Genomic DNA, 20129 nt, shown 5'->3' on the forward strand with positions numbered 1-20129 from the left:
AGTCACCAGATCTGAACCCCATTGAGCTGTTGTGGGAGCAGCTTGACCGTATGGTACGCCAGAAGTGCCCATCCAACCAATCCAACTTGTGGGAGATGCTTCTAGAAGCGTGGGGTGCAATTTCACAAGCTTACCTCAACAAATTAACAGCTAGAATGTCAAAGGTGTGCAATGCTGTAATTGCTGCAAAAGGAGGATTCTTCGACGAAAGCAAAGTTTGATGTAAAAACAATGTTATTTCACATACAAATCATTATTTCTAACCTTGTCAATGTCTTGGCTCTATTTTCTATTCATTTTACAACGCATGGTGGTGAATAAGTGTGACTTTTCATGGAAAACACAAAATTGTTTGGGTGACCCCAAACTTTTGAACGGTAGTGTATGTCCTTCATGAAGTCATATAAGACCTATGAGGGTCATTCACTTGTTTTTTGTTTTCCTTAATTTCACCCTTTTCCACTGTAGCTGAGACATCGATAAGAGCCAATAGTCACCAGCAGAGCAGATTAGGGTCTGTTACGTGATCCCTGAGTCGCTTAGAGGAACTAATACTCCCACTTTTTACTACATAGCGCTCATTGAGCACTATGTACCTTGGAAAGAAGGCAGAAGATGTTAAAAACTGCTTCTCCCTTCTCTGGGTCTGGCAGCATTAAAGCCCAGGACCAAGCACCGTAAATTTACTGTGCTTGATCTTTTAAGGGCTTAAGAGTACTACAAATTTTTTTAACTAGAAAAACTGCCCCCTTACTTTCACTTTACTCGTAGACTGGTAGAGGTTGGAAGAGATCTCCAGGGTCATCGGGTCCAACCCCCTGCTCAGTGCAGGATTCACTAAATCATCCCAGACAGATATTTGTCCAGCCTTCGTTTGAACAAGGCTGGACAAATATCACTCCCTCTTGACTATTGTCATTCAGCTCCCTAAGAATTTTGACATGAACCTGCAACATGCCTGATGATCCAGTGGTATAAAAAGACTACTGGTGTAAGTGTGATGTAGCGATGATAATCCTGGTGGTCTGGTGTAGCATGAGGTAGTGGTAATATCCCTGGTGGTATAGTTTTGTGTAATGGTAATAAAACTGGAGGTATAATGGTAATATCCCTGGTGGTCTATATTGGTGTAGTGAAATTAACCCTGATGGGTATTATGGTAGTACCTGGTGGTCTAGATTGCTGTAGTGGTAATATCCCTCATAGTCTATAGCAGAGGTCCCTGACCTCTTATACTTTGAGCCACATTCAGTTCTTAATAATGGTGGGGAGACACTTTTTTAAGCCAGAAATGTCCACATTAAATGTGTAGATACACAAAGCCATGAACTCAAGTTATTTTTTGTTTTTTTTTTAAGCCATCCAAACTTGCCTATTGATGGGATATGCCTGTATTTTTGTAGAAACTATATATAGTGAGCCACAGAACTAGAGCTGGTTACAAGCCAAATGTTGTTCTATGAACCATTGATGTAGGGTGTGGTAGTGCTATCCTCAGCAGCATTTCGTAGTAATTCCCCCCGCTGATCTTGGGTGTAGAACTAGTAATATCCCTGGTGATCTAGTGTGTATGACCTAAGCTGTAGGTTAAAGTTGGGATATGAGTTTTGTAACTTTATGCTTGCTCATTGCTCTATATAGCATGCTATATGTGACAATACACAGAAGGCTGGCAGCACGCACTTGTCATTGTGCATCACAGGGAGTGAAAGAGGAGTTCTTCAGGACTATGGATGGCAGCTGAGGCTATATAAAGTCACCAACACAGGTTGATTTGTACATTAATAGGTTTAATCTCCTAATCATAGTTGTGTCCCTTTTTTTAATCAGTGGTGACACGTACATTCATGGATAAAGTGCGGGTTAGTACACACAGGAAGGATCCTCCAACTCCTTCGTTTGTAGCAGCTCTAATGTCCTCGGTCTCCTGTCTATACGTCTATAGGTCCTCTAGTGTCCTCACTTCCTGGCTGTAGGACCTAGGTGTCCTGCTGGAGTCTCTAGGTGCCTTCCTGGCATCTGTCTTCTGTCGAAGTCTGTCTCTAGGTTCTCTGCCTGGACTGTGGACGTGAATATCATTTTATGAAGGCACCAGAATGTGAGGTGGAGTGAAATTACTATCACGTCTGCACTTTCCTGCCTTGATAGGAGCAGGGTCTGATTGATAGATGGCACTTACTGAAGACTGATACACAGTGGTGACACCACCCCATAAACTGGGATCTGCTGCTAGCACCATGTCTGCTCCAGTTCTTGGACTACAGGACAAGCTCTTGTCATTGTCGGGTACCTGCAGAAACATTCACCTGGTGGGTTTTCTATCAGTTCCTAGAAGGTATTAAGATATATAGGGGCATGCACGGTGCCCAAGTCTCTACAATAGAATGTAAGAGAGCCCCTCTGATCTTCTAGGCCTCAGACATTGCTGATGCGGACACTTAGCGGACTCCCATCCTTCTCTGATTTATCCCTGAATGATTCCTCCAGTTTGAGTTTCTCTGGATCTCCGAAACGGACAGTCTCATGGAAGCAACATGGTGGAGATACTTTAAGGACCTGATCGAACAGGCTAAAGTCTGCCACATATTTTCCACTAGAGGACAATGAAATGATAGGGCTGAACTCATAACCCCACAGAATCTCCTCGGGAAGGTAAGATGTGCGCACCTGGCATGTGGCACTTGTAGCTTCCACTGTCCCGCTGAGAATGACCACCAGCTCAAAGTCACCTTCACCAGCGCGGATGGCAACATCTCTCAGCGGACTTGACTCATCCACCACATGATAGAAGGTGAGCGGTAGGATTAAGAAGGGGCTGTTGGAAGATGTGTCTACCTGGAAGTCCACATTTATCTGATTGAGATGAACGTTCTCTCCCTCCTTGGTCACTTGTGTCTGGAGAAGCTTCCCAGTCACTTGGCATCCGATCAGCAGGCTTCTGCGCATGTTGGCCACTCGGATCATCAGACAGAGTTTGCCTTCGTGTTGCGCCACCACAGCATTCTGACTAAATTTGATGGTTTCTGCTCTTTTTTTTGGACGAGCGATTTTTGCCAAAAAGGTTCCAGTGATGAAAATTTCAAGGATTGTAGTGAGAACAAGCTGAGTAATGAGCAGCACGATGGCCAGCGGACACTCTTCACTGATGTATCGAAAGCCATAACCAATGGTGGTCTGTGACTCCAGGGAGAAGAGGAAGGCTCCGGTCAGTGTGTGTACCTGCATGACACAAGGTGTGTGGTTAGCGGGAGCATTAAATTCCAACAGATCTCCATGGACTAAAGCCACCAAGTACCATATGACCCCAAAAATAAACCAGGTTCCTGCAAATGTGGCAGAGAACAAAAGCAGCTTGTATCTCCATTGCATGTCAATGAATGTAGTCCACAGGTCCTTGAGATAGAGGAAGCTCTTGTCAGTGATGTGGTCTATGCGCACATTGCTCCGTCCATCCTTCGTCATCACACGTCTTCTCCTCAGGCTTGAGCCGATGAGAGGCCGGCTGTCTGTCTGTGTGGTCTGACTATAATAGACCTTCACTGGAGAAGTCATCTGTGAATAGTAGAAAACAAACAACTGTTAGCATGAGTTGGCTTGACTGCAGGAGACAGCATTGAGGACTTGGTGAAGCTTGGGGACGGGCCCTGGTCCTACCAGGGTCTTATGTCAGTGGGTTAGTTATAGGGGTTGAACCCCAAAGACCCAGCTGTGTCCAGTAACAGGTGTACTGCTGTACATGCTCTGTGCGAGGTATTTGCACCCCTAGTTTAATCCCTGAACAGGAGGGGGTGCTGGTGCTGTTGAAAAGGGAGATGTTTTAATTAGGACTGACCGGGAATAGGAATGCTTCATCTTTTACTATGATGTGGTCTAATTTAAGCTCCGTTATGTACTAGCATCCTCCACGTGTCTATATTGGAGTTGTGGTAATATCCTTCCTGGTGTACAGCAGAGGACCCTGACTTCTTATACTTTGTGAGCCACATTCAACAGGAGATTATGGAAGTAGCCAGGCACAGGAGGAGCTGCTACAGATGGCTAGAGAAGCAGGGCACAGGAGGAGCAGCAAGAGATGATTTGGGGAGCAGGGAATAAGAGGAGCAGGGCATGATGGGAGAAGCAGGAAACAGGAGGAGGGGCAGGAGACAGGAGGAGCAACAGGAGATGATGGGAGGAGTATACTGAGATGATGTGAGGCACTAGAGACAGGAGGAGCAGAAGATGATGAGAGGAGCAAAAGACAAGAGGGGTAGGAGCTAGAGAGAACTGAAGCAGCAGGAGATGATGGGAGGAGAAAGAGACAGGAGGAGAATCAGTAGATGATGTAAGGAGTAGGAGATGACACGGAAAGCAGGAGACATGAGGAGCAGCAGATGACTGGAAGAGCAGTAGACAGGAGGAGCAATAGGAGACCATGGCCAAAGCAGGAGATAATGGGAAGAGCAGGACACAGGAGGAGGTACAGGTGACAGGAAGAGTAAGAAATTATGGCATGACCCATAGACAGCAGGAGCTGCATGAGATGATGGGAGGAGCTAGAGACAGGAGAAGCAGGAGATGATAGGAGGAGACAGGAGGAGCAGCAGGAGATGATGCTAATAGCAGCAGATGATTATAGGAGAAAGAGACAGGAGGAGTAGCAGGAGATAATGGGAGGGTCAGTAAAGAGGAGGAGCACCCTGAGATGATGGGAGGAGCAGGAGATGATTGCAGTAGAAAGAAAGGATGAGGAGCAGGAGATGATATAGGGAGCAAGAGACAAGTGCAGGCCAGGAGATGATGGGCAGAGCAGGAGGAGCAGCAGGAGATGATGGGAAGGTCAGAAGACAGGAGGAGCAGCTTGAGATTGGAGGACCAGGAAATGATGGGAGAAGCAGGACACAAAAGGAGGTACAGAAGACAGGAGGAGCAGGACATGATGGGAGGAGCAGGATACAGGAAAAGCAGCAGGAGATGATTGGCAGTGCAGGAGGAGCAGCAGAAGATGATGGGAGGGTCAGAAGATAGGAGGAGCAGCTTGAGATTGGAGGAGCAGGGGATGATGGGAGGAGAAACGGACAGAAGGAGCAGTTGATGATGGGAGGAGCAGAAGACAGGAGGTGCAGCATGAGCTGATGGAAGGAGATAGGAGCAGCAGGAGATGATGGGAGGAGCAGGAGATGATGGGAGGAGCAGCATGAGATGATGGGAGGACCAGCAGATGATTGGAGGAGACAGGAGGAGTAGCAGGAAATGATGGGAGGAGTAGGAGATAACATGAGGAGGAGATGATTGGAAGAGCAGGAGACAAGAGGAGCAGCCTGAGATGATGGGAGGAGCAGGAGATGTTACTACCCTGTTTCCCTGAAAATAAGACATACCCTGAAAATAAGACATAGCAAGATCTTCCAGAATTTTTGAGGATACAAAATGATTTTTCAGGCTTTTTGAGGATGCTTGAAATATTAGCCCGACTCCAAAATTAAGCCCTGCTAACAGTTAATTTAAAAAGTCAATTTAAATAGTGTCCAGGCAGCTATACATGTAAAAAAGTTAAACCTTTTTGAACAAAAATTAATCTAAGACACTGTCTTATTTTGGGAGGAAACACGGTAGTGGGGTACCACAGAGGCAGTATTGGAGGGATTACTAGTTATTAGTGGGGTACCACAGGGGGCAGTACAGTGCACTATTATTTTTAATATATTTATGAATGACCTGGTAGAAGGATTGTACAGTAAAACAACAATATTTGCAGATGATATAAAACTATGTAAAGTAATTAACATAAAAGAGGACCATATACAGATACATAAAAATCTGTATACAGCTGCAAAGTTGTAAGTTGGGAGCCTGGACAGAGAAGTGGCAAATGAGGTTTAATACTGATAAAGTCCCACTTTTGATCTATAGCTAAACCTGCCTATGTGTGCTTGTACTTTAACCCCTTAATGACATGGCCTATTTTGGCGTTGAGGACCCAGCGATTTTTTTGGTATTTTTCCATCTCCATTTTTCAAAAGCCATAACTTTTTTATTTTTCCGTCGACGCGGCCGTATAAGGGCTTGTTTTTTGCGTGGCGAGCTGTAGTTTTTATCGGTGCCACTTTCGGGTACATAGACTATATCGTAAAACTTTTATTATTTTTTTTATGATAACAGGGAGAGAAAACGCATCAATTCTGACATAGATTTCTTTTTTCTTTTTTTTTACAGCGTTAATCATGCAGCATAAATGACACACTAAATTTTTTCTGCGGGTCGGTACGGTAACAACGATACCAAAATTGTTATATTTTTTTTTAGGTTTTTACACTTTTTTGCAATAAAACCCCCTTTTTTTGGGAAATCTTTTTTTTTTCTCTATAGCTGCATTCAAAGTCCTGTAACTCTTTTATTTTTCTATGTACGGAGCTCTATAAGAGCTTATTTTTTGCGAGACAAGCTATAGTTTTTATTGGTACCATTTTGGGGAATGTGCGGCTTTTTTGATCACTTTTATTGCATTTTTTGGGAGGCAAAATGCTAAAAATTAGCATTTTGCCTCTGTTGTTTAGCGGGTTTTTTTTACGCTTTTTGCCGTACAAAATAAAAGGCGTGTTCAACATTTTGTACACATCGTTACGGATGCGTAAATATCAAATATGTGGGGTTTTAATTGTTTTTTACCTTTTTCTATGCTAATATTAAAAAAAAGGAAAAAAAGGGTTTTTTTACATGTTTTTTTTACATTTTTCTTTTTTTTGCATTTTTCTTTTCCCTTTGTGAACTCTCTCTGTGAACTCGTTCCCTGCTGCGATCTACTTAGATCGCAGCAGGGAAGGGATTAACAGCGGGGGGTGCCTCTCCGATGCCCCCCAGCTGTTGCAGCGGGACGCCGGCTGACAGCCTGACTGACAGCCGGCTCCTGCTGCAGGATAGCGCGAGGTCAGTCATGATCTCGCGCTATCCTGATAACGTACCGGTACGTCATTTTGCGCGAAGTACCAGCCTGCCATGATTTACCGGTACGTCATGGAGCGGGAAGGGGTTAAAGTGCAGGGCAGCCCGCCAAACTATTATGGCGTCATTAATAGGTTGCTTGTTTGCATGGTGCACTACATGTATCAGGATGGTGTGACACTTTGTATCTACTCTGTGCAGGAGTATACACCAAGCAGCCACTGCCCTCTATATAGGAGGTTGTGTGAGTGGCTGTCTCATCGGTGTCCTCCATAGGTGTAATTGGCTCTCACATTTGGCAGTATGGCTGCCTGCATGTTAAGGGTTGGTGCACATGTTTGCCCTCCTGTGTCAGTAAGTATATGGATCGGTTCTGGTGCTATGTCTATGAAGTATGGTTGGTTCTGATATCATATCTGTGCAGTGGGCTTGGTTCTGGTAATAAGTCTATGCAGTAAGGTTATTTCTGACATATATAGTAGGCTTGGTTCTGGTACTATGCCTATGCAGTAAGCTTGGTTCTGATATATCAGTGTAGTAGGCTTTTTGGGGGGGATTTATGTGTATGCAGTATTGTTGGTTCTGATATCGTATCTATATAGTAGGCTCGCTTCTGGTACTATGACTATACAGTAAGGTTGGATCTGATATCGTATCTGTGTTGTAGGCTTGGTTCTCGTACTATGTCTATGCAATAAGGCTGGTTCTGATATCATATCTGTGTAGTAAGCTCTGTTCTGAGACTGTGTCTATGCATTAAGGTTGGTTGTGATATCATATCTGTGTAGTAGGCTCGGTTCTGGTACTATGTCTATGCAGTAAGGTTGGTTTTGATATTGGGAAGGGAAATGAAAGGCCAGGTAAAAATATACAGCTAATTAATACATGTGAGAACCTTGCTATTAGAAGTGGAAGGAAACAACAAAGACAAAAAATTCTAAAAGAAAGTAAAGGAGCAAGAGACCCTGATCACAAACTAAAATGTTTCTACACAAATGCCCAGAGCATGAGAAACAAACAAGGAGAATTGGAGCTCCTAACACAGGAAGAGAAATATGATGTCAGAGGCATCACGGAAACGTAGTGGAATGATACATGATTGGAATACAAGGCTTGAAGAATACAACTTATTTATAAAAAACAGACCTAATAAAATTGGAGGAGGTATTGTGTTGTATGTTAGGAGAACATTAATCTCCACAGAGATTCAAGCTTCAGAGCATGGGAGTTCTGTAGAAACTGTTTGGGTAAGAATACAAGGAGTGAACAACAGAAAGGCCACCATTGTAGGCATTTAATATAGGCCACCTGGACAAGCAGAAGATATTGATGAACTCATTTTACATCAGATGGCCAAGCTCTCCAAAAGGCACAACACAGTGATCAGGGGAGATTTTACCCATCCAGACATTTGTAAGGAATCTCTCTCAGGTAAAAGTAATGAATCCAACAAATTATTATCCGCTCTTGCTGACAACTTTATCTTCCAAAAGGTATTAGAGAAAACAAGGGGATCTGCTATCTTGGACCTAATTCTTACCAACAGGGAGGAAATGGTTGAGGAAGTAAGGGTGGCTGGGACCTTAGGAGGCAGTGATCATGCTACCCTTGAATTTTGGATAAAAAGGGGAGGAAGACCTGAGAAAACTCAGACCTCAAGGTTGGATTTCAGAAAGGCAGATTTTAATGAACTTAGAAAGAGGGTAGGAAGAATCCAATGGCTGGATGTTCTTAAGGACAGAAATGTCCAAGAAGGTTGGGAAATATTGTGAAATGAGATTCTCAAAGCACAATCGTTAACAATCCCTAAAAGAAGGAAGAATGGGAAGTATTTAAAGAGACCAGGATGGAAGAACACAGAACTTGCACACGTTAAAAACGAAGAAAAATATGTTTATCAAATGGAAAGAGTGGGGAATATCTAAAGAAAAACATAATGCGGTCTGCAGAAACTGTAGGGCAAGTGTCAGAAAAGCTAAAGCTAATAATGAATTGAGGCTTGCAACAGAGGCCAAAAGCAATAACAAAGGATTTTGGGGGTATGTCAAAAGCAAAAGAAAAGTCAAAGATGCTATTGGATGCTTACAAGATGAAAATGGTGAATTGGTTTAGAATGATGTTGAGAAGGCCGATGTGAGGTTGTGCTGCTGGGATCTGTAGTACTATGGTTTCTTGCAGCACAAGCCCACAGGTGTGGAATGATTTGAGCTGGCTGGGTGTGGTGATCTCCTGCTAGCCAATCCTCTGGTCTTTACGCACATATATACCCAGCTCCTGTCAGTGTCTGTCTGGTGTCCAGGCTGAGCAGTCATGTATCCTTTTCCATTGCAGCTTGCTGTGTGTTTGGGGTCTTCATGGTTCATGTCCGTTCTTGCGTTTTTTTTCTGTCAGTTAGTCTCTGCTTTGTCCTGCTGAGTTTGTTTGCCATATCTGGGCTAGGGTGGCCCTTCGGGTCCCCTGGTATATGTCGTCGTGGAGCCTTGTCGTGACCTTGCATCTTAAGTTCATTGACCAATGTACCAACCAATACCTCATACTTTTATAGCTATACCATCTGCTTATTTGTACAAGTATGCAAGGTGAGTGTTTTAGTCATTTGTCAGTCCCTATGTTGTGTCTGTCCGTCAGCCCAGTCCAATTCTCTGTCCAGTTAGTGTTTCTGTCAGCATGTTCAGTCTGAAATCCGTTTAAGTTCCCCTTGTTTGTGGTTTATATACCCGTCTTTGGGCACATTTGTGTGGGCCTGGTGTTTGTTTGCCCACACGAATGTAACAGTCGAACTTGTAAATTCTTATTTTGTATCTGTTTCTCTCAGAAAGTAAATGTAACATCAGCTGATCTTCCCTGTGCTACTGGGCGAATAAAAGAATGCAGGCTATCAATAAGCAGAGAGATGGTGAGGGAACACTTAGCTAACATAAATTAATACAAGTCTCATGGTCCAGATGAATTACTTCCTGGGATACTAAAGGAAGCAGCAGAGGTACTTGCTCAACAACTTGCCATAATATTTGAAAATTCCTGGAAAACAGGAGAAGTCCCAGAAGACTGGAAAAGGGCAAATGTTGTCCCTATCTTCAAGAAAGAAAAAAAAGTGAATCCAGGAAACTACAGGCCTGTGAGCCTGGCCTCTATACTGGGAAAGATCTTTGAACAAATTATTAAACAGCATGTATGCAAGTACTTGGATAAAAATGGAGTAATTAACCAAAGCCAGCATGGGTTTGTAACAAACATGTCATATCAGACAAACCTAATTTCCATCTATGACAGAATCTTTGACTGCGTTGATCAGGAATATGCGGTGGATATAGTATATCTTGACTTTAGTAAAGCATTTGACAAAGTATCTCATACCATACTTATTGACAAAATGACCAAATATGGGATTGACAAGGCAACTGTTAGGTGGATTCACAACTGGCTGAGTGATCATACTCAGAGTGGTCATAAATGGCTGCACATCCAAGTGGAAGAATGTATCAAGTGGGGTACCACAAGGCTCTGTCCTAGGCCCAGTGCTGTTCAACATTTTTAAAATTAATTTGGAGGAAGGAATTGACGGAAAACTGATCAAATTTGCAGATGACACAAAGCTAGGAGGGATAGCTAACACTAGGTTAGAGAGCAAGAGTATTCAAAAAGATCTACAAAAGCTTGAGCAGTGGGCGGCGACTGACAGAATGGTATTTAACAAGGAGAAATGCAAATTCCTACATCTGGGCAAGAAAAATGAAAAAAGCACATACAAAATGGGAGAAATTGGGCTAAGCAGCACATGTGAAGAAGACATGGGTATACTAATAGACCCTAGACTGAACATGAGTCAACAAAGTGATGCAGCAGCCAAAAAGGCAAACACAATTCTAGGATGTATTAATAGAAGCATAGAGTCTAGATTGCATTAGGTAATTATCTCCCTCTACTCTTCCTTAGTCGGACCTCATCTGGAATACTGTGTACAGTTCTGGGCACCCCACTTTAAAAAAGAAATAGACAAACTGGAGCAAGTTCAGAGAAGAGTTACCAAGATCACCATCTGCAAATCATGCCCTATGAGGAATGGTTAAAAGATCTGGGAATGTTTAGCTTGCAAAAAAGAAGGCTGAGAGAAGACGTAATTGTTGTCTACAAATATCTGAAGGGTTGTCACAGTGCAGAGGGATCAGCCCTATTCTCATTTCTACAAGGAAAAACTAGAAACAATGGGATGAAACTGTACGGGAGGAAATACAGATTAGATATTAGAAAAAACTTTCTGACAGTGAGGGTGATCAATGGAACAGGTTACCACTGGAGGTGGCGGGTTCTCCTTCAATGGACGTGTTCAAACAAAGGCTGGACAAATATCTGTCTGGGATAATTTTAGTAAATCCTGCACTGAGCAGGGGGTTGGACCCGATGACCCTGGAGGTCACTCCCAACTCTACGATTCTATTGTATCTGTGTAGTAGGCTCACGTCTGGTACTAAGTCTATGTAGTAAGGTTGGTTTTGATATCATATCTGTATATTAGGCTCAGTTCTGTTACTATGTCTATGCAGTAAGGTTGGTTCTGATATCATATCTATACAGTAGGCTTGGTTCTGGTACTATGTCTATGCAGGAAGGCTGGTTCTGATATTGTATATATGTAACATAGTAACATAGTTTGTAAGGCCAAATGAAGACAAGGGCCATCTAGTCCAGCCTGTCTATCCTCCTGTGTTGTTGATCCAGAGGAAGGCAAAAAACCCCAAGAGCAAAAGCCAATTAGCCCTTTTGAGGAAAAATTCCTTCCTGACTCCAAAATGGCAATCAGACTGTTCCTTGGATCAACCCCTAATAGTTCCTACCTGCCTGTGTACCCGAACTAACAATTGACCTTAGATTTATAGCCTATAATATCCTTTCTCTCCAGAGAGGCATCAAGTCCCCTTTTAAACTCCTCTATGGATTTTGCCATCACCACTTCCTCCGGCAGAGAGCTCCACAGTCTAACTGTTCTTACCGTAAAGAATCCTTTTCTATGTTGGTGATGAAACCTGCTTTCCTCTAAGCGGAGCGGATGCCCTCTTGTTACCGTCGTAGTCCTGGGTATAAACAGATCATGGGAGAGATCCTTGTATTGTCCCCTCATGTATTTATACATAGTTATTTGGTCGCCCCTTAGCCGTCTTTTTTCTAGAGTAAATAATCCCAATTTGGATAGTCTCTCTGGGTATTCCAGTCCAGTCATTCCATGTATTAGTTTAGTCGCTCTTCTTTGAACCTCCTCCAGTACTGTAACATCGTTCCTGAGCACCGGTGACCAGAACTGTACGCAGTATTCCATGTGAGGCCTGACTAGTGCCTTATATAAGAGAAGGATAATGTTCTCGTCCCTCGCCCCTATACCTCTTTTAATGCACCACAAGACTTTATTAGCTTTTGCAGCAGCTGACTGGCATTGGTTACTCCAGTTTAGTCTACAGTCCACTAGTACCCCCAGGTCTTTTTCCATATCACTTTTCCCTAGCAGTACCCCATTTAGTGTATATAGATAACATACGTTTTTGCTGCCCATATGCATAACCTTACATTTGTCAACACTGAACTTCATTTGCCATTTTTCTGCCCAAGCCCCCAGCTTATCCAGGTCCGTTTGTACATTGTCCTCCCTTGCGTTAATTATAGTGTATAATTTTGTGTCATCTTCAAATATTGATATTTTGCTGTGCAGCCCCTCTATCAGATCGTTGATAAATATATTGAACAGAATGGGGCTAATACTGAACCCTGTGGCACCCCACTAGCGACTGTGTCCCAATCAGAGTACGAACCATTTATTACCACCCTCTGCTTTCTATCTTTGAGCCAATTCTTAACCCAATTACACACGTTTTCACCCAATCCGAGCTGTCTCATTTTGTATATTAGCCTATTATGCGGCACGGTGTCAAATGCTTTAGAGAAGTCCAGATATACGAGATCAATAGACTCTCCCAGGTCCAGCCTAGAGCTTACTTCATCGTAGAAACTGATCAGATTTGTCTGACATGAGCGAGATGAGGAGTTATTCCCTTGTTCTCCTTGAGGTACTCATCGATGGCGTCTCTCAGAATTCCCTTGAAAATTTTTCCCGTTACTGAAGTGAGACTTACCGGCCTGTAGTTGCCAGGCTCACTATTGGTCCCCTTTTTATAAATTGGAACCACATTGGCAATGCGCCAATCCAATGGTACAACACCGGTCTTGATAGTGTCTAGAAATATTAGGTATAGCGGCCTAGCTAACTCATCACTTAGTTCCCCTAGTATCCTTGGGTGTATTCCATCTGGGCCTGGCGATTTATCGATTTTAATCTTCTTTAACCTGTTCCGCACTTCCTCCTGCGTTAGGTATGACATATTTTGCGAGGGGTTTATTTTATTCCCCTGTATCTCGTGTGGCATTTCCTTTTCGTTTGTGAATACGCTTGAAAAGAAACTATTTAATAGATTTGCCTTCCATCCATCATCTTCAATGATTTCCCCTGCATTATTTGTTAAAGGGCCAGTGCTCTCCCTGCAAATCCTTTTCCTGTTAATATAGTTGAAAAATAGTTTTGGGTTGTTTTTGCTCTCTTTGGCGATCAGTCTTTCCGCCTCCTCCTTGGCAATTTTGATCGTATCTTTGCATATTTTGTTTTTTTCCCTGTTCGATTTTAGCGCTTTTTCGCTGCCTTGTTGCTTTAGTAGTTTGAACGCTTTCTTTTTTTCGTTTATTGACCCCCTTACCGTCTTGGCGAGCCACATTGGTTTCCTTTTAGTTGAGATTCTTTTATTTTTAAAGAGAATGAACTGCTCACATGAGGTGATTAGGATCCTTTTAAACTTTTCCCATTTGTTCTCTGTATTGATATTTTTGAGGATGTTGTCCCATTTAATGTTACCGATAGTAGTTCTGAGCTGATCAAATTTTGCTTTACCAAAGTTTAGTTTGTTTGTCGCTCCCTGATAAGGCTTCTTATTGAATGACAACTGGAAGTTGATTATATTGTGATCACTGTTCCCTAAGTGCCCCTCAACCTGTACCCCCTTTATTCGGTCCGGTTTGTTATTTAGTACTAGGTCCAGAATGGCCCTCCCTCTTGTTGGTTCCTGCACAAGTTGGTTCAGGTAATTATTAGAGATGAGCGAGTGTACTCGGAAAAGCACTACTCGATCGAGTAATTTGCTTTATCCGAGTATCGCTGTGCTCGGGTCTGAAGATTCGGGTGCCGGCACGGAGCGGGGAGCTGCAGGGGAGAGCGGGGAGGAACGGAGGTAAGATCTTTCTCTCCCTCTCTCCCCTGCTCCCCGCTGTGACTCACCTGTCAGCCGCAGCAGCACCCGAATCTTCAGACCCGAGCACAGCGATACTCGGATAAAGCACATTACTCGAGCGAGTAGTGCTTTTCCGAGTACGCTCGCTCATCTCTAGTAATTATATCTAATTACTCTCAAGAACTTATCACCCCTATGAGATTTGCAGGTCTCGTTTTCCCATATTATATCTGGATAATTAAAGCCCCCCATGATAATTACTTTGTTGCGGTTTGACACTTCTTCTGTCTGCCTTTAATAGTAAGTTTTCAGTTTCTTCTGTTGCTTTTGGTGGTCTATAGAAAACCCCTACCAAGATTTTGTTATTTTTTCCTCCCTTTATTTCTACCCACAGAGATTCCACATGTTCATCTCCTACCTCTATATCTTCCCGTAGTCTCGGATTTAAGTATGATTTAACGTACAGACATACCCCTCCCCCTTTCTGGTTCCTTCGGTCTCTTATGAAGAGATTGTACCCCTGTAAATTCGCCGCCCAATCACACTTATCATCAAGCCATGTTTCCGTTATTCCGACTATATCATAATTTTCATCAATCATTCTCACTTCAAGCTCACCCACTTTACCGATCAGACTCCTTGCATTCGTGGTCATACAATTTATATCACTTTTTTGCTCTTTAAATTTGTTTTGTTGCTATTCCTACTAATCGCTGATCTAACAGTTATAACTGTACTAACCCCACTCCCTGCTCGACCCCCATTCCCTTTGCTTATACCCGGGTCGCTAGCTACACTGGCTACCCCACTATTTCTTATTTTGCCCTCCCCCCCCAGTCCCTAGTTTAAACACTCCTCCAGCCTTCTAGCCATCTTTTTCCCCAGCACAGCTGCACCCTCCCCATTATGATGCAGCCCGTCCCTACGGTAGAGCCTGTAGCCGACAGCAAAGTCAGCCCAGTTCTCCAGGAACCCAAATCCCTCCTTCTTACACCAACTTCGAAGCCACTTGTTTACCGCCCTAAGATCCTGCTGCCTTTCTATTGTGGCTTTAGGTGCAGGTAGTATTTCTGAGAAAACTACCCTGGAGGTCCTCGTCCTAAGCTTGGATCCTAGGTCCCTGAAATCATTTTTAAGGGCCCTCCATTGACCTCTAATTTGTTCATTAGAGCCAACGTGCACCATGACCGCTGGATCCTCACCAGCCCCTCCCAGTAACCTGTCAATCCGATCCGCGATGTGTCGAACTCGAGCGCCAGGAAGACAACACACCATTCGACGATCCCGGTCTTTATGGCAGATTGCCCTATCTGTCCCCCTAATAATTGAGTCCCCCACCACTAGGACCTGTCTAGCCTGTCCTGCGCTCCCTGTCCCCGTCTTACTGGAGCAGTCACCCCCCTGGCGTTCAGAGGGCATGTCCTGCTGCAGCGATGCTGGCTCTGTATTGGCATCCCCCTCATCTGCCAACTTTGCAAACTTGTTGGGTTGTGCCAGTTCAGGACTAGCCTCCCTGGTTCTCTTCCCTTTACCCCTCCGTCTTTCTGTCACCCAGCTTCTTGGCTGCTCCCCCTGCTCTTCCGTACTTCCATCCGCCCCCGCCTCTACCCCAGCGAGTGCCTGCTCAGTGAGCACTAAACTCCTTTCCATGATGTCAATGGCTCTCAGTGCTGCCAGTTGCCCATTTAGATCCAGGATTTGGGCTTCTAAATGTGCGACGTGCATGCATCTTGCGCAACAGTATGCACCCTCGATCGGCTGATCAAGGACCGCCTACATTGCACAGGTAGCACACTGGATGGCATTGCCAGGCATGGAGCTCATCCTTAATGGGGATCTACAATTTACTTGTGGAAGTAGTGAAAATTGACTTGCTCACGCGCTGCCGCCTCTGCGCAACCGCTCACGCGCTGCCGCCTCTGCGCAACCGCTCACCCGATGCCGCCTCTGTGGACCCACTCACGTACTGCCGCTCCTTGCTGGCGCCTCTGCGCAACCGCTCACGTACTGCCGCTCCTTGCTGGCGCCTCTGCGCAACCGCTCACGTACTGCCGCTCCTTGCTGGCGCCTCTGCGCAACCGCTCGCACGCAACCGCTCACACACTGACGCTCGCACGCAACCACTCACACACTGACGCTCGCACGCAACCGCTCACACACTGACGCTTAACCACTCACTTGCTGCAGCCTCTGCGCAAACGCTCACATGCTGCCGCTCACCCGATGCCGCCTCTGCGCACCCACTCACGTACTGCCGCTCCTTGCTGGCGCCTCTGTGCACCCACTCACGTACTGCCGATCCTTGCTGGCGCCTCTGCGCACCCGCTCACGTACTGCCGCTCCTTGCTGGCGCCTCTGCGCACCCGCTCACGTACTGCCGCTCCTTGCTGGCGCCTCTGCGCAACCGTCCACGTACTGCCGTTCCTTGCTGGTGCCTCTGCGCAACCGCTCACGTACTGCCGCTCCTTGCTGGTGCCTCTGCGCAACCGCTCACGTACTGCCGCTCCTTGCTGGCGCCTCTGCGCAACCGCTCACGTACTGCCGCTCCTTGCTGGCGCCTCTGCGCAACCGCTCACGTACTGCCGCTCCTTGCTGGCGCCTCTGCGCAACCGCTCACGTACTGCCGCTCCTTGCTGGCGCCTCTGCGCAACCGCTCACGTACTGCCGCTCCTTGCTGGCGCCTCTGCGCAACCGCTCACGTACTGCCGCTCCTTGCTGGCGCCTCTGCGCAACCGCTCACGTACTGCCGCTCCTTGCTGGTGCCTCTGCGCAACCGCTCACGTACTGCCGCTCCTTGCTGGCGCCTCTGCGCAACCGCTCACGTACTGCCGCTCCTTGCTGGTGCCTCTGCGCAACCGCTCACGTACTGCCGCTCCTTGCTGGCGCCTCTGCGCAACCGCTCACGTACTGCCGCTCCTTGCTGGCGCCTCTGCGCAACCGCTCACGTACTGCCGCTCCTTGCTGGCGCCTCTGCGCAACCGCTCACGTACTGCCACTCCTTGCTGGCGCCTCTGCGCAACCGCTCGCACGCAACCGCTCGCACACTGACGCTCAACCACTCACTTGCTGCCGCCTCTGCGCAACCGCTCAAACACTAATGCTCGCACGCAACCTCTCTCATAGTGGTACTATGTATATGCAGTAAGGTTGGTTTTGATATTGTATCTATATAGTAGCAGAACTGAACCGACTATGTCTAATCAGTATGGTTGGTTACGATATCGTATCTATATAGTAGGCTTGGTTCTGGTACTATGTCTATGCAGTATGGTTGGTTCTTATATCGTATCTATATAGTAGGCTTGGTTCTGGTACTATGTCTATGCAGTAAGGCTGGTTCTGATATCGTATCTGTGTAGTAGGCTCCGTTCTGGTACTATGTCTATGCAGTATGGTTGGTTTTGATATCGTATCTTAATAATAGACTTGGTTGCGGTACCATGTCTATGTAGTATGGTTGGTTCTGATATCGTATCTTTAGTAGGCTTGGTTTTAGTAATATGTCTATGCAGTATGGTTGGTTTTGATATCGTATCTATATAGTAGGCTCAGTTTTGGTGCTGTGTCTATAAAGTAACACTGGTTCTCATATCGTATCTGTGTAGTATACTCAGTTCTGGTACTATGTCTATGCAGTATGGTTGGTTCTCATATTGTATCTTAATAATAGACTCGGTTCTGAAACTATGTCTATGCAGTAGGGTTGGTTCTGATATCATATTTCTGTAGAAGGCTCGGTTCTGGTACTATGTCTATGCAGTATGGTTGGTTCTGAATTCATATATACGTGTACTACGCTCGGTTCTGGTACTGTGTCTATGCAGTAAGGTTGTTTCTGATATTGTATTTATTTAGTTGGCTCGGTTCTGGTTCTGTGTCTGTGTAGCAAAGCTGGTTCTGGTACTGTGTCTATGCAGTAAAGTTGGTTCTGATATAATATCTGTGTAGTAGGCTTGGTTCTGGTACTATGTCTATGCAATAAGGTTGGTTCTAGAATGGTAGAGTTGGAAGGGACCTCCAGAGTCATCTGGTCCAACCCCCTCCCCCCCCCCCCCCTTTCCTCAGTGCAGCATTCAGTAAATCATCCCATATAGATATTTGTCCAGCCTTTGAACACTTCCGTTGAAGGAAAACTAACCACCTCCCGTGGTAACCTGTTCTACTCATTGATCAACCTCACTGTCAAAGATTTTTCTAATAACTAATCTGTGTCTCCTGCCTTTCGGTTTCATTGCATTGCTTCTAGACTTTCCTTGCACAAATGATAATAGGGCTGATCCCTCTGCACTATGACAGTCCTTCAGATATTTGTAGACCGCTATTAAGTCTCCTCTCAGCCTTTTTTGCAAGCTAAGCATTCCCAGATCCTTTAACTGTTTCTCATAGGACATGATTTGCAGACCGCTCCCCATCTTGGTAACTCTTCTCTGAACTTGCTCCAGTTTGTCTATTTTTTTTTTTTAAAGTTTGGTACCAAGAACTGGACACAGTACTCCAGATGAGATCTGACTAAGGAAAAGTAGAGGGGAATAATTGCCTCACATGATGTAGACTCTATGCTTCTTTTAATACTCCCAAAATTGTGTTTGCCTTTTTGGCTGCTGCATCACATTGTTGACTCACGTTCAGTCTATGATCTATTGGTATACCTAAGTCTTTTTCACATGTGCTGCTGCTTAGCTCAATTCCTCCCATTCTGTATGCGCTTTCTTCATTTTTCTTGCCGAGATGTAGGACTTTGCATTTCTCTATTTTAAATACCATTCTGTTAGTTGCTGCCCACTGTTTACGTTTTTCTAGATCTTTTGAATACTCTCTCTCTTCCCTACTGTTAGCTATACCTCCTAGCTTTGTGTCGTCTGCAAATTTGAACAGTTTCCCATTAATTCCCTACTCCAAATCATTTATAAAAATGTAGAACACTGGGCTTAGGACAGAGCCTTGTTGTACCCCACTTGATACATTCTTCCACTTGGATGTGCAGCCATTTATGACCACTCTGAGTACGATCACTCAGCCAGTTGTGAATCCACCTAACAGTTGCCTTGTCAATCCCATATTAGGTCATTTTGTCAATAAGTATGGTATGAGATACTTTGTCAAATGCTTTACTAAAGTCAAGATATACTATATCCACCGCATATTCCTGATCAACCTAGTCAGTGATTCTGTCATAGAAGGAAATTAGATTCGTCTGGCATGACTTGTCATGCTGGCTCTGGTTAATTACTCCATTTTTATCCAAGTACTTGCATACATGCTGTTTAATAATTTGTTCAGAGATCTTTCCAGGTATAGAAGTCAGGCTCACAGGCCTGTAGTTTCCTGCATCCACCTTTATCCCTTTTTTGAAGATGGGGACTACATTTGGCCTTTTACAATCTTCTGGGACTTCTGTTCTCTAGAAATTTTCAAAGATTATGGCAAGTGGTTCAGCAATTATCTCCGCTGCTTCCTTTAGTATCCTAGGATGTAATTCATTTGCACCTTGAGACTTGAATTCATTTAAGTTAGCTAAATGTTCCCTCACCATCTCTGCTTATAGATGCATTCTTTTATTCCCCCAATAGCACAGGGAAGATCAGTTGATGTTATATCTACTTTCTGACAGAAAACAGATACAAATTAGGAATTTAAAAGTTTGGTCTTCTCAACGTCATTCCTAAGCAATTCACCATTTTCATCCTGTAAGCGTCCAATAGCATCTTTGACTTTTCTTTTGCTTTTGGCATACCCCCAAAATCCTTTTTTATTGCTTTTGGCCTCTGTTGCAAGCCGCGATTCATTATTAGCTTTAACTTTTTTGACACTTGCCCTACAGTTTCTGCAGATTGCATTATATTCTTTTTTAGATATTCCTCCCCTCTTTCCATTTGATAAACATATTTTTCTTCGTTTTTAACATGTGCAAGTTTTGTGTTCATCCATCCTAGTCTCTTCAAA

General features: G+C 44.5%; 1 protein-coding gene across 1 annotated transcript in view; it reads right to left on the reverse strand.

Moving 5' to 3' along the window:
* Positions 1-1782: 1782 nt before the first annotated feature.
* Positions 1783-20129, reverse strand: part of KCNJ10 (potassium inwardly rectifying channel subfamily J member 10) — a 32663-nt gene continuing 14316 nt past the window's right edge. Inside the window, exon 2 of the mRNA XM_066605909.1 lies at positions 1783-3552. Coding sequence (XP_066462006.1) covers positions 2416-3552 — 1137 coding nt within the window. The 3' untranslated portion in view covers positions 1783-2415. The remainder of the gene's footprint in view (positions 3553-20129) is intronic.

Source organism: Eleutherodactylus coqui, chromosome 6, assembly GCF_035609145.1.
Source record: "Eleutherodactylus coqui strain aEleCoq1 chromosome 6, aEleCoq1.hap1, whole genome shotgun sequence".
NCBI classification, from domain to species: domain Eukaryota; kingdom Metazoa; phylum Chordata; class Amphibia; order Anura; family Eleutherodactylidae; genus Eleutherodactylus; species Eleutherodactylus coqui.